General features: G+C 53.1%; 1 protein-coding gene across 4 annotated transcripts in view; it reads right to left on the bottom strand.

Moving 5' to 3' along the window:
* LOC116942704 (uncharacterized) overlaps window positions 1-13,869 on the bottom strand; it is a 93,023-nt gene that overhangs the window by 8,612 nt on the left and 70,542 nt on the right. For all 4 annotated transcript variants that reach the window (XM_076062446.1, XM_076062448.1, XM_032954973.2 and 1 more), the window contains exon 4: window positions 12,470-12,580. In XM_076062446.1, the coding sequence (XP_075918561.1) occupies window positions 12,470-12,580 (111 nt within the window). The remainder of the gene's footprint in view (window positions 1-12,469; window positions 12,581-13,869) is intronic.

Genomic DNA, 13,869 nt, shown 5'->3' with positions numbered 1-13,869 from the left:
CAACCGGACGAACATGATCAGATCTTGCAGTACCCGTCACAACACATGCCAAATAATTTTGTACACGCTGCTGATTGGTAATGTTTTTTGCGAGACGTCTGTCCATACTATGCTACACGCCACCGTGTTGGCTATGTCACGACTCAATTGACAACAGGGCTGTACATCTGTACTGTACAAAATAATTATGGTTTCGTTTGTTGATTTCATACAATCCACAAAAAAATACGAAAACACATTTTTACAATTGTGCAAAAACACAGAAGAACCTGATTTTAACTCCAATGGGATCTTCAGAGTGGTGCCTTGCAGTGTGAAAAAAAGCTGTATTTGATTTTTCAGATGGTACGGTCAAATAATTAAATTAATATATATGTAGCCATAATATTAGGAATGTTTTACTCGCGCTGAGCTGTTTTGAGAAACTGCATGAATTGTATGAACTGCAAAATTCAAGTTGGAATTGGTATCACCTCCAAACCATCCACCTGCAACCATTTGCGCTTGGGGTATATAATCCATAATCTCGGCTATGCTGGCTCATTATTATGACATAAACATCGCATGAGCACTTTGTAAGAAAATCAACCTGTTTAATACTTGAAGCACAGTAGATTGACATAGAAATGGGGGTGCAAAGGTGGTGCAGTGGTTTGCGCAATGTTCCATGATCCTGGCAATGTGAGTTTGTGACCAGCCACGGCTAGCATCACTGGCATCTGAACTGGTCTTGTCCAGATCCTCCCCTCTTCACCAACTCACACGAACCAGCGTGGAGATGTACGGTCAAACAATACACACAACTGAAACGGCATGGTTGAGTCTTTATCTAACATCAGTTTGACAAAGGGCTTTACTACATTGCTGTCTCTGAGTAAATATTCAGAAATTCTGATCGCAATAGATAGTCGCGTGTTATAAAATAAATAATGTCTTGACATCTTTGTCTCGGTTTTTTCCACCTGTTGTCATTCTGAAGAATTGTCCTCCGATTCTTTCTCTTTTCTCTATCTGAATGAATAGCAACTTACAAATCTACGTCTAAATTAATTACGCATGAAAAGCCTTCAGTTGATGGGTGGTGGGTTTCTTTAAAGCATGTTTTTCATTTTTGGAGGGCAATGGTTCACTATATGATCTACGTTTCTGCAATTGCATGCCATGGTCTTCAATTTGTACTTGTGAAAGTAGTAATGCTGATCCACCATGATTTACATACTTTTGGTTAAATGTAAACTATTGTTTTTAAGGTAGATTGAATCTCTTTTTAGTGGGATCAGCAATCCGATGCTTCTTAATCATATTAGTGTTCACACAAATCTTTCGCCATTTCTCTGATTGATTAAATGCAGCTGTAATCATGAATATTTATTTGCTGTTTGCAGGCATCTATAAGAGACATGTTCTAGAGCACAGAGAGCCAGAGTAAAATATTTAACTTTATTTTGCTGGTGACAATCCTCATTGTAATGTTTAACATGTTCGTTGGTGTGGTACCTCTCAGCCCAAAGAGGAGCGCAGAGTGTTGTGTAAAGTATACTTGTGTGTGCATGTCTGATTCACAATTAGCGTGATATCAGTCAACCCAACTCAGTATAACTGCGTCATCGACAGTCGTCTTGATATCCAGAATTGCATGTGACAACAATAGCATGGGTCAACTTGTGCAGTGGAAAAGTATCTCATGCCTCTTGAGAATCACCACGCTGCCATGGCATGGCCCCAGCATGGCTCGGATGTGCTATAGCAAATCTGTACATGGAAAACTTTTAAATAAGAGCACTTGCCTCGAGCACATTAAAACCATCTTTTTGGTTTAGATATGTGGATGACACTTTGGTTGTCTGGCCACATGGTAAAGATACACTTAATGATTTTCTAAATCATCTCAATGCACAAAACCCGGCCATCCAGTTCACCATGGAAATGGAGGTGAATAACACACTCCCGTTCCTAAATATTTTACTTGGACATGGCCTAAATGGTAAAAGAACACACAAAAAGAACCAAAGAAGAAGAACACACAGCGTTTACAGAAAGCAAACGCACACTGATGCCTATCTGAATGCAGATTCACATCATCATCCAGCTCAGAAATCCTCTCTTATCAAGACGCTCATACATCGGGCTAAAACAGTGTCAGATGGTGAAAGTCTAGTGAGAGAGATCAAACACGTTAAGGCAGCACTACGACAGAATGGCTATAATAATGCTCAAATTAACAGAGCACTGAATGCCAAATCACGATCGCAAAGCAGTACTGCTGAAAGCGATCAGATTGTTAAAACAATTAAAATTCCATATATCTCAGGAGTAACTGACAAATTAGCCCGTGTTTTGCAAAAGCAAAACATTACAGTAAGATTTGGTACAGTACACAACATTCAAAAACTAGTATCTTGCACTAAAGACGCCCTACCTAAATTATCAACAGAAGGTGTATATCGGATTAATTATTTATGTGGCAGATGCTATATTGGACAGACGGGACGCAACATCAGCATAAGACTAAAAGAACATCAAAGAAATATTAAATTATCTCAAACACAACTGTCGACAGTGGCAGAACATGCTTGTCAACAAGGACACTCAATTGATTTTGATAACGTTGAAGTGTTGTGTAAAACTAATTATTACTGGCAAAGACTAATCAGAGAATCCATTGAAATTGAGAGGAATAGAAATAACTTTAATCGCTCTGACAGCTACAGGCTTAGTGCGGCTTGGAAGCGTATGATTAAATAATACATATTACAATTCCTTATAGGGGAAACACATACTAATTAATGGATTATTAACGTAGCATATAAACACAATAAAACACATTACAACTAATTACCAATCTACAACTCATTACTAATCATAACCATTGACTGATTACCAATCGATTATATAATTACAATACCCCCCCCCCCTCCACCTCAAATCACTGCACCTGAAATGAGTTAAATGATGACGTCACCCTGCTGCTCTATTTACGACCGGGAGCAAGCGAGGGCTTTACCATTCAGGCGAATTGCCCGATGCTGCTGGAGTAATCACCAGTAAAATGCGTTCCTGTTCCTGTTCTTCCTGAAGCACCACTGCGGCGCTCGTCGGTGTCCCATGGGTTCTCCAGCCACCCTGGGGTGTGCGAGGGCCCCAGGCCGGGAGGTCTGGGGTGGCCTTACTGCCGGAGGGTGGGGGAGCCACAGGCGCCACGGGAGGAGTGACCCCGCTGCAGCGGTCACATGGAGATGGCGGGGATGGAGACGGAGTCGTGGCGCACGTCGCGGACCAAGGAAGGCGCCCGTGGTGCTGAGAGCGACCGGAGGAGTGGCGCGGGCCCGTCTGTTGTGGGGGTGATGTTGGGTGAGGCGCAACGAGGGAAGGGAGTGGAGGAGGTGGATGGGCTGGAGAGTGCGGGGAGGGAGGAGCGGGGAGGAGAACGAGGGGGAGCGCCGGGAGGATGGGTTGGGAGTGTCCCCGACCAGAATGGGGAGGAAGGGGCAGGAGAGGCGCCTGCAGCCCAGGGGCCGGGGGAGGGGCAGTGTAGGGAGAGGACAGTGAACGCTGGCCCGGTGGGAGCGGGGAGACCCAGCGAAGGAGCGGGGAGGTGGCCCAGTGGAGCCGGGGTGGGCTTGACGCCAACGCACGCCAGGAGGCACAACTGCGTCAGGGTGGAATTCAAGGACGACGTGGAGGAGGAGGTGACACTGGATAGAACGACCTTTGTGAGGTCGGTGGTGCTTGGGATGCTGCGGGTGGAGGTGGAGGACCTCTATTGATTGATTGCTCTGCCGGGGGGGAGGGCGTTCAATGTGAGCTTCAACACCAACATTCTGCTGCAAAATTTCCTTGCCCGTTTCGAGGGGAAGGCAGGGGAGAAGCCGCTGACGTCCATGAGGACGCGGTTACTGTCGGACCTGGAGACAAAGGTTGTGACCGTGTTCCTTTATAATGAAGCGTTGTATGATCAGGACGTGGAGGTGTGGCTGAGGCAGCATTGTGTGGTTCTGTCGGGTTGCAAAAGGGTGCTGGATGCGGCGGGGATATGGACGGGGGCCAGACAATGGAGGGTGTGTCTGAAGACGGAGGGGGGGGGGGGCATTGAGGCACGTCCCGAGCGCATTGAACATTGGGGGGAACAGCGGCTATGTTGTCTATGCGTGACAGCCCAAACTGTGTAGGAGGTGTGGGGGAGGGGGGCACCTGGCGGCAGCGTGCGTGGCACGCGTTTGTTACAGGAGCAGGGCGCTGGACCACACAGTGGAGGAGTGCGGGGAGCCGGCCCTTTGCAACCTGTGCGGCAGCAGAGGGCATCTGTATAGGACCTGCCCAGAGTCCTATGCTAACAGGGTGCGGGCATATCGGAGTGGACAGGTAGAGGAGGCAAAGGAGGAGGCGGCTGGATGGGAAGCGGGCCGGGAACACGGAGGGGAAGGGAAAGGGGAGGTGGAGGAACCACGACCCCCCGGGGAGGGTGAGAGGGGGGGATTTGTGGGGGAGGGAGCACCACCACCACTGGAGGGGGAGGGGGGGGAGAAGGGGAGGGGAGATGGAGAAGAGGACTCGGAAACCCCAGTGGGGGACTGGGCGGTGGTGATGGGCGAGGAGGAGGGTGAGGAGGGGCAGCGGGTGGAGGAAGAAGCGGATGACGCATGGGAGGAATCGGGGGGGAGAAAAAGGAAGCTGGACAGAGTTCTGAAAGAAGCTAGTCCCCAGCAAGATGCAAGCCTCTCAGGATCCTCGCTGGATTCGGGGGAATCTGGGTGGAGGTGGGCGGAAGGGGGGGGGACGTTTAAACCGGGGGAAGCCCCGGAGGTTGAAGGGGAGAAAAAGTTGAAGGAAAAGGCGGACAAAGGCAGACGGGGGGAGCGCGCACCGGAGTCCGACACGGAATAATGCACGTCTCGGCATGGACATATCTGTAGCATCTGTTAATGTGAGAGGAATGAAGGGGAAGGGAAGGAGGGGGGCGATCATGCAGTGGCTGCAGATCACCAGACGTGACATAATTTTCCTCCAAGAATGTCACCTACCCTATACCCTAGGGTCGGAGGCTCTGCTGGACGAATGGAAGGGACACTACATTTGGTCCGGCAGCAACAGGAACAGATGTACAGGCGTGGTTACCCTCCTAGGAAGAAGGGGAATGAGAGTTGAAGGGACCCAGGAAATAATACCGGGTCGGCTCCTCTGTGTAGATGCATCTTACCAGGGTGTGTATGCCCCGGTACAATGTATGGACACGATGGAGGTGTGGGAGAGCCTGGCGGGCCTACTGGCAACCAGGAGGCAGGTCATTGTGGGGGGCGATTTTAACTGCCCGTTATGTCTGGCGGATCTGGTGTCGGTAAAGGGGAGGAGGAAGTTAGATTCCTCTTCCAGGAAACTGAGGGAGTTGATGGAGGACTTTGGGATGGTGGATACGTTCAGGAGGGTGCATGGCACGCGGCCAGGGTTCACGTGGGCAGATAAGAGTGGGGGAACACAGTCACGTATCGATTTTATTTTCGTTTCCGACAAGGTGAATGTGGGAAGTGCGGGGGTGGAACCTTTTCCCCTCTCGGATCACAGAATGGTGGTGGCGGGGCTTGTGATCCCAGGTGGGGTGAAGAGGGGGAAAGGGTGTGTGGAAGATGAATGTGGGCTTGCTGGTGGATCAGGAGGTGGCGGAGGACTTCACGCGAGCATATACCAGCTGGAGGACGCTGCAGGTATGCTTCCCCACAAGGGTGGAGTGGTGGAGGCAGATACAGGGTAGGATAAGAACGTTCTTTCAGCGTTATAGTAGGAGGAAGGGGGTGGGTAGGGAATTGAGACAGTGGAACGCTAGGTTAGAAAGGCTGTATAGACTGCTAGAGCTAGGGTTCCCGGTGGGAGAAAGGATAGAGGAGTTGAAAGGGAGGGTAGCCTCAGTCCTGGAAAAGTGGACTAGGCAATTAGTGTATAGGGCGAGGGTCAGGGCAACAGAGGATAGGGAGCAGTGTACAAGATTTTTCTTTAAGGCGGGTAGGGAGGGAGACAATGAAATGAGGGAGCTGGTTAGTCTTACTAGGGGTAGACAGGTGACGACGGAAGGGATGATTAGTGTAGCAGAGGACTTTTATGGGGATTTGTATAAGAGGAAAGGGATAGGTGGGGGGGGCGGAGGGAGGAGCTGCTGGGGGCATTGGGGAAGAGGGTTGAGAACCCGGAGGCGCTAGGGGAGAGGATTCGACGGGAAGAAGTGGAAGGGGCGGTGAAGGGGCTGAACAAGAACAGGACCCCAGGCCCGGACAGGATCCCAGCGGAATTCTATATAAAATTCTGGGAACTCCTGAAAGAGGATATTATGCAAATTTGTAGGGAAACTCTGGAGGAGGGGCGGGTGCCGGACGACATGTGGGAGGGTCTGGTCACGTTGATTTATAAAGGGAAGGGGGACCGTAGGCTCCTGGGAAGTTGGAGGCCAATAACCCTCTTGAATGCGGACTAGAGGATTAGGGGGGTGGTAATACCGTGGAGCAAGGAGCAGGGAAAGGTGACCCTGTACATGGACGATGTGGCCGTGCTATGCAGGGACGTAGCATCGGTATGGAGGGCAATGGAGGGGATGGGGAGGTTCTGCGCGGCCTCCAGATTGAAGGTTAGTGTGGGGAAAAGTGAGCTGATGGTGTTTGGAGACTCGAGGCTTTTCGAGGGTCGGCCGCCAGAACTGAGTCTACAAACTGAGGGGATAAAGATACTGGGGGTGTTCTTCTGTGGGGATAGAATGGGGGAAAATAGCTGGGAGAAGGGGGTGAGGAAGGAAAAGGGCTGTCTGGGTAAGTGGGCTGGGAGGCAGCTCACGATGGCCGGTAGGATTATGGTGGTAAAGACAGAAATATTACCATCCCTAAACTACTTGGCGCAGGTTTTCCCGCCAGGTGCGAGGGAGGCTAAGGCCTTGGCCTCGGCGATTTTCAGGTTTATCTGGGGGGGAGGGATGGAGAGGGTGAGGAGGGCTGTGGTGTGTCTGCAGGTCCGGAATGGGGGAAAGGTGGGGTATACCCTGCAATTGACTTCTGTCTGCAATGCGCTGCGGCTGTTCTTCTCTGCGGAGCCGCGGGGCAAGGCAGCGTGCTATATGAGGTATCGACTGACGTGGCAGTTGCGGGGGCTCGGGATGACTGGGATAGGAAGGAGCACTCCTTTGGACTGGCCGGGGGGCTGGATCAGCGACGTGGTGGGGAGCTATGCCGGGCAGCACGGCCTGAACTGGTGGGGCGGCTGGTGGGCTCCCAGGGAGGTGCGGGCTGCGGCGGAGAAGGAGGAGGCCTGTGACGAGGTGGCCGGTGCGAGGAGGGAGATGCACGGGAAGATTTGGAGGAATGTGTTGTCGGCAGCGCTCACGAAGGAGCAGAGGGACCTGTCATGGCTGGCTGTCCGGGACAGGTTGGAGACGCGGGGTTTCTTGTACAGCCACGAAATGGCGCATACCCCCAAGTGCCCGAGGGGCTGCAACGCGGACGAAACTGCAGCACATGTGATGGTGGCGTGCCATTTTTCCCAGGAGGTCTGGAGGAGGAGTAAGCCATTGCTGGCCCGTTTCGCGCTGTCGAGGGTGACGGCACGGGACGTCATGTGGGGAGAGCTGCGGGGGGTGGGGAGGAAGGACAGGGACCAGGTGTGGGCTGTAATAGGAGCGACGAAGGAGGCGCTGTGGAAAGCGTGAAAGAATGAGCTGGAGGGGTCCCTGATGTCCCCGTTGGAGACAAGTTATGTTGCGAGGAGATTGTTGGAAAGGGTGGTGAAGGTGGACCGGGTGAAAATGGGGCGCGATGCCGCAAGGGAACAAAGGAAGTGGCCGCTACCCAGGGTGGGCTAGGGCGGTCAGGGGGGGGGGGAGGGGGGCGCCAGCGTCCGGGGGTGAAGGTGTGCGTGGCTGGAAGGGGAGGCTGCCCCTCCAGTGCTGTGGCAGGGTTGACTCCGGTCCAGAGGGTGGGTCGGTGGCCGAGCGGGGCCTTCATGGCGCGAGCGAGGGGGCGGGCCCTCGGTTTTTGCTTTGTTTTGTTTTTGCTGTCTCCACTGAGATACTGAATAAATTTTTAAAAACCGTAATTACCAGCGAAACCCGTTCCTGTTCTTCCTGAAGTGCCGCTGCGGCACACGTCGGCATCCCGTGGACTCTCCAGCCACCCCGGGTTTTGCGAGGGCCCCAGGCCGGGCGGTCTGGGGTGGCCTTGCTGCCGGAGGGTGGGGGGGCCACACGCGCTGCGGGGAAGGTGATCTCACCGCAACGAGTGCATTGAGACGGCAGGGAAGGAGACGGAGACGCGGCGTACGCCACGGACCATGGTGGGTGCCCGCAGGGCCGAGAGTGACAGGAGAGACGGCGCGGGCCCGTCTGGAGCGGGGGAGATGATGGGGGAGGTGCAGCGAGGAAAGGGTGTGGAGATGGTGGATGGGCCGGAGGGGACGGGGAGGGAGGAGCGAAGAGGATGAGGGGAAGCGCCGGGAGGATAGGGATGGAGTGCCCCCGAGCAGAGCACAGGGGAAGAAGCAGGAGGGGTGCCAGCAAGCCAGGGGCCGCGGGAGGGACAGTGGAGGGAGAGGACAGTGAACGCTGGCCCGGTGGGAGGGGGGAGACCCAGCGAAGGAGCGGGGAGGTGGCGCAGTGGAGCCGAGGCGGGCTTGACGCCAATGCACGCCAGGAGGCACAACTGCGTCAGGGTGGAATTCAAGGATGACGTGGAGGAGGAGGTGACGCTGGATAGAACGACCTTTGTGAGGTCGGTGATGCTTGGGATGCTGCGGGTGGAGGTGGCGGATCTTTACTGCCTGATTGCTCTGTCGGAGGGGAGAGCTTTTTACGTGAGCTTTAATTCAAATCTCCTGCTGCAGAATTTCCTCACCCGCTTCGAGGAGAGGGCAGGGGAGAAGCCCCTGACATCCATGAGGACGCGGCTGCTGTCAGACCTGGAAACGAAGGTTGTCGTCTTCCTGTACAACGAGGCACTACATGACCAGGATGTGGAGGTGTGGTTAAGGCAGCACTGCATGCTGTTATCTGGCTGCAAGAGGGTGCAGGACTCGGCGGGGATATGGACATGGGCCAGGCAGTGGAGGGTGCGCCTGAAGACGGAGGGGGGGGGGCTCTGAAGCATATCCCGAGCGCCTTGAACATCGGGGGGAACAAGGGGTACGTCGTATACGCGAGCCAGCCCAAACTGTGTAGGAGGTGTGGGGGAAGGGGGCATCTGGCGGCGGCATGCGAGGCACGGATCTGCTACAGGTTCAAGGCGCCGGATCACACGGTGGAGGAGTGCGGGGAGCTGGTCCGATGCAACCTCTGCGGTAGCAGAAGGCATTTGTATAGAATCATATGCCAACAGGGTGCGGGCATACCGGAATGGACAAGCAGTGGAGGTAGTGGAGGAGGCGGCCGGACGGGAATCGGGCCGGGAGCTTGGTGGGGAGGAGGAAGGAGAGGCGGCGGAACCATGACCCCCCGGGGGGGGGGTGAGGGAGGGGGACCTGTGGGGAGGGAAGCAACACCACCACTGGACTGGGAGCGGGGGAGGAGGAGAGGAAAGACGGGGGAGAAGACCCAGGAACCCCAGTGGGAGACTGGGCGGAGGCAATGGGCGAGGAGGAAGGCGAGGGGGAGCAAGGGGTGGAGGAAGGAGCTGTCGGGGCATGGGAAGAAACGGTTGGGAGGAAGAGGAAATTGGACAGAGTCCTAAAAGGGGCTGGCTCCCTACATGACACGGGCCCTTCAGGCTCCTCGCTGGACACAGAGGAGTCTGGGTGGAGGAGGGCGGAAGGGGGGGGGGACGGTTGAACCGGGAGAAGCCCCAGAGGTTGAAGGGGAGGAAGAAAGTGAGAGAGAAGGCGGTCAAGGGCGGATGGGGGGAGCGTGCAGCGGAATCGGAAATGGAATAAAATACACTTCGGCATGGACCTCTCCGTGGCGTCTATAAACGTGAGAGGGATGAAGGGGAAGGGAAGGAGAGGGGCAATCATGCACCTGTTAGAGACCACCAGAAGAGACGTGACCTTCCTTCAAGAGTGCCACCTACCGTTCACCCTGGGTTCGGAAGTCCTGCTGGAAGATTGGAACGGCCACTACGTATGGTCGGGTAGCAATGGGAACCGGTGTACTGGGGTGGTTACCCTCCTAGGCAGGAGGGAAATGAGGGTGGAAGGGACCCAGGAAGTGATACCGGGCCGGCTCCTTTGTGTGGATGTATCCTACCAAGGCGTGGAGTTGCGGCTGGTGAACGTGTATGCCCCGGTACGATGCATCGAAAGGGTAGAGGTGTGGGAGAGCTTGGCGACCCTATTGGCCACCAGGCGACAAGTAATTTTAGGGGGTGATTCAACTGCCCGCTATATTGGGCGGACCTGGTGTCGACAAAGGGGAGGAGGAAATTGGACTCTTCCTCCAGAAAGCTGAAAGAGCTGATGGAGGACTTTGGTATGGTAGACGCATTCAGGAGGGTGCATGGTGCACGGCTCGGGTATACGTGGTCAGATGAGAGCGGGGGAACGCAGTCGCGGATAGACTTTATTTTCGCCTCTGCCAAAGTAGAAGTGGGAAGTGCGGGGGTGGAGCCATTTCCCCTCTCGGACCACAAAATGGTCGTGGCAGGGCTCGCGATCCTAGGTGGGGCGAGGAGAGGGAAAGGAGTATGGAAAATGAATGTGGGTCTGTTGGAGGACCAGAAAGTGGTGGGGGACTTCGTACAAAAATACAAAAGCTGGAGGACCCTACAGGACTGGTTCCCCACGAGGGTGGAATGGTGGGGCCAGATAAAGGACAGGATAAAAACGCTCTTCCAGCATCATAGTAGGAGGAGGGGAGTGGGTATGGAATTGAGGCAGTGGAATGCCAGGCTGGAGAAAATGTACAGGCTGCTAGAGCTAGGGCTAGGGCTTCAGTATTGGAAAGAAGGGCAACGGAGGAAGGGGAGAGGTGCACGAGGTTTTTCTTCAAAACAGGTAGGGAGGGAGATAACGCAATGAGGGAATTGATAAGGGTAAGTGGGCAGGGAGGCGGCTCACGATGGCTGGCAGGATTATGGTGGTGAAGATGGAGATACTGCCAACTTTAAGCTACCTGGCGCAGGTATTCCCACCTGGTAAAAGGGAGGTCAAGGTTTTGACCTCGGCGCTTTTCGGGTTTATCTGGGGGGGAGGGATGGAGAGGGTGAGGAGGGCCGTGCTGTGTATGCGGGTTGGGAACGGGGGGAGGGGCGCCCCAAATGTGGAGTACACCCTGAACTCGACCTTTGCATGTAACGCGCTGAGACTGTTCTTCTCCGCAGAGCCGCGGGGCAAGGCGGCGTGTTACATACGGTATCGCCTGACGTGTGGCCTGCGGGGCCTCGGGATGACCCAGGCAGAGAGGAGTATACCTTTGGACTGGCCGGGGGGCTGGATCAGCAACGTGGTGGGGGACTACATTGGGCAGCACGGCCTGAACCGGTGGGGGGGCCGGTGGACCCCCAGAGAGGTGCGGGCCGAGGCGGAGAAAGAGGAGGCCTGTGATGAGGTGCCAGGTGCGAGGAGGGAGGTGCACCGACAAATTTGGAGAAACATGTCGTCGGCGGCACTCACGAAGGAACAGAGGGACTTGTCATGGCTGGCAGTCCGGGACAAGCTGGAAACGAGGGGTTTTATGTACGGCCGCCAAATGGCACACACCCCCAAGTGCCCGAGGGGCTGCAACGGGGACGAAAGTGCAGTGCACGTGATGGTGGCATGCCCCTTTGCCCAGGAGGTGTGGAGGCGGAGCAAGCATTTGTTGGCCCGGTTCGCACTGTCGAGGGGGACAACATGGGACATTATGTGGGGGGAACTGCGGGGTGTGGGAAGGGAAGACAGGGACCGGGCGTGGGCTATAATAGAAGCAACGAAGGAGGCCTTGTGGAAAGCGCGCAAGAAGGAGCTGGAGGGGTCCCAGATGTCCCCATTGGAGGCATGCTATGTGGCAAGGAGGTTGTTGGAGAGGGTGGTGGAGGTGGACTGGGTGAGACTTGGACACGAAGTGGCAAGGGAAAGATGGAAGTGGCCGCTACCCAGGGTGGGTTAGGGCGGCCGGGGGGGGGGGGGGGGGGAGGAGGCAGCCCCTCCAGCCACAGATGTGGCGAGTGCTGTGTCGGGGGCGACTCCGGTCCTGAGGATGGGTTGGTGGCCGAGCGGGGCCTTCGCGGTGAGAGGGAGGGGGCGGCCCCTCGGTTTTTTCTTTGTTTTGTTTCTCCGCTGAGACACTGAATACATTTTAAAAATCGTAATTACCAGCGAAACGTCGTACTCAAACTGTAAATGTTGTGGATTCACTCTTCAACATACCAGTGGGCTAAAGTAGTGAACTATTTGTCTTTGTCAACGTGACACTTTGTTTACTGTTTGGCCGTGTCGTGTGGTGGAGGGTTACGACACATTTATAAATAACGCGATCTAACACAACAACCTTTATTATGAATAATGGTCGCGAAAGCCTACGTGTTAAATTTCTCACCTGTGTTTGATGTGACCCCACAAGGCTGTGAAGGATGAGCCCGACTGTATCCATCCTTACACTGACACACAGTGTCACTAGTGACAGTACAGTCCTGTTGAACATCTTCATCTACACATCAGAGAACAAAAGGAAACTTAGTTTAATTTCAGTACTGTACTGTTTGTTTAATGTACAAAATGTTGGTCTTGGCAATATGTCCCAAGTAGCTATAACTTTAGCATAGTGTACATTACAATTTGGTAATACGATGGAACTTGTATAATATTTGATGGCTGTGGAGAACAGGGTAATTGATAAACGAATCATAACGGGAAAAAAAACCGCCACTTTTTTCAAATTTTCTTGTTGTGGTTTTCACACCTGATGATTGCTTGTGTTGCAGTCGAAACGTCGTGAGAATTTTATTGTTTTATATTTTATTATTTTATTGTTTCCCTTCTACGTGACTTTACCGAAAGAACCAAGAATATGAATCCCTGCAGCCACGAAAGCTTTAAATAAAAATTTAAACGAATCTTTGTTGTAACTTGCTGATCCGCTCCTCCTAGATATCTGTCAAAAGGAACCTCACAGCTAATCGGATTCCTTCAGTGAAAATGAAGATTATGATTAGAAGGTATGGATTAGAGGAGTCACTCGCTGATCATTATAATCGAACAGCGGGTCACATTTACCTGTGGCATGGCATTCGAGAATGCATGCCGCAACGCAGCTCAACTCAAACAATTATTGGAATTATAACCGAGGCGACATGAGGTCAGTTTATCTAGTCTCGTCTCACCTGTGGAGGTTCATCAGAGATGAGATGAGGGGCTCATGCGATGGCAGTTTAAGAAGTCATAGATGTTGCCTCTCCTCTTTAATGCTGTGTAGTATTCAATTTGTATCACCTGGCGTTGTGTGTATGAGAAGACTAGAAACACAATTTATTCGGGCGACATTGCCCTGTAATCTGCCAGCATTGGAGATAGTGGCTTAGTGGATGTTGCCATGGACCTTATTGACTGTAATTGTGGACATTATAGGTGAGTTGTAAATAACCAGGATATATTAATCTCAACTCTTAAACAGGAATTGCTAGATCTTCCAATGATGTCACCTCTGCATATTATTTCACTCTCCCCAGGTTCCTGTGCATTGATTCATCCTCTTTTTTACGGTTTCATTTCAGATTTTAGTATTCTAATAGTATATAGTTTTGTTCTTAGACCATCTTATATTCCCGACTTATTATACATTTCCTCTTTTGTCTATAGTGCCTTTTCAACTTCTGCAACTTCTTGAGCCAATTTATGTGAAACCCGACCCGCCATCTTGTCCTCACCCTCCTGACTGCGGTCTGCTGGACTGCAGTGTGATCGGGGAGTACCGGTTCAAACTGTTTGTGCCATCTTCTT

This window comes from Petromyzon marinus, chromosome 1 (genome assembly GCF_048934315.1).
Source record: "Petromyzon marinus isolate PM22_M1 ecotype Great Lakes invasive population chromosome 1, UKy_Petmar_22M1.pri1.0, whole genome shotgun sequence".
Classification (NCBI taxonomy): domain Eukaryota; kingdom Metazoa; phylum Chordata; class Hyperoartia; order Petromyzontiformes; family Petromyzontidae; genus Petromyzon; species Petromyzon marinus.
This window is presented reverse-complemented; position numbering and strand designations above follow the sequence as displayed.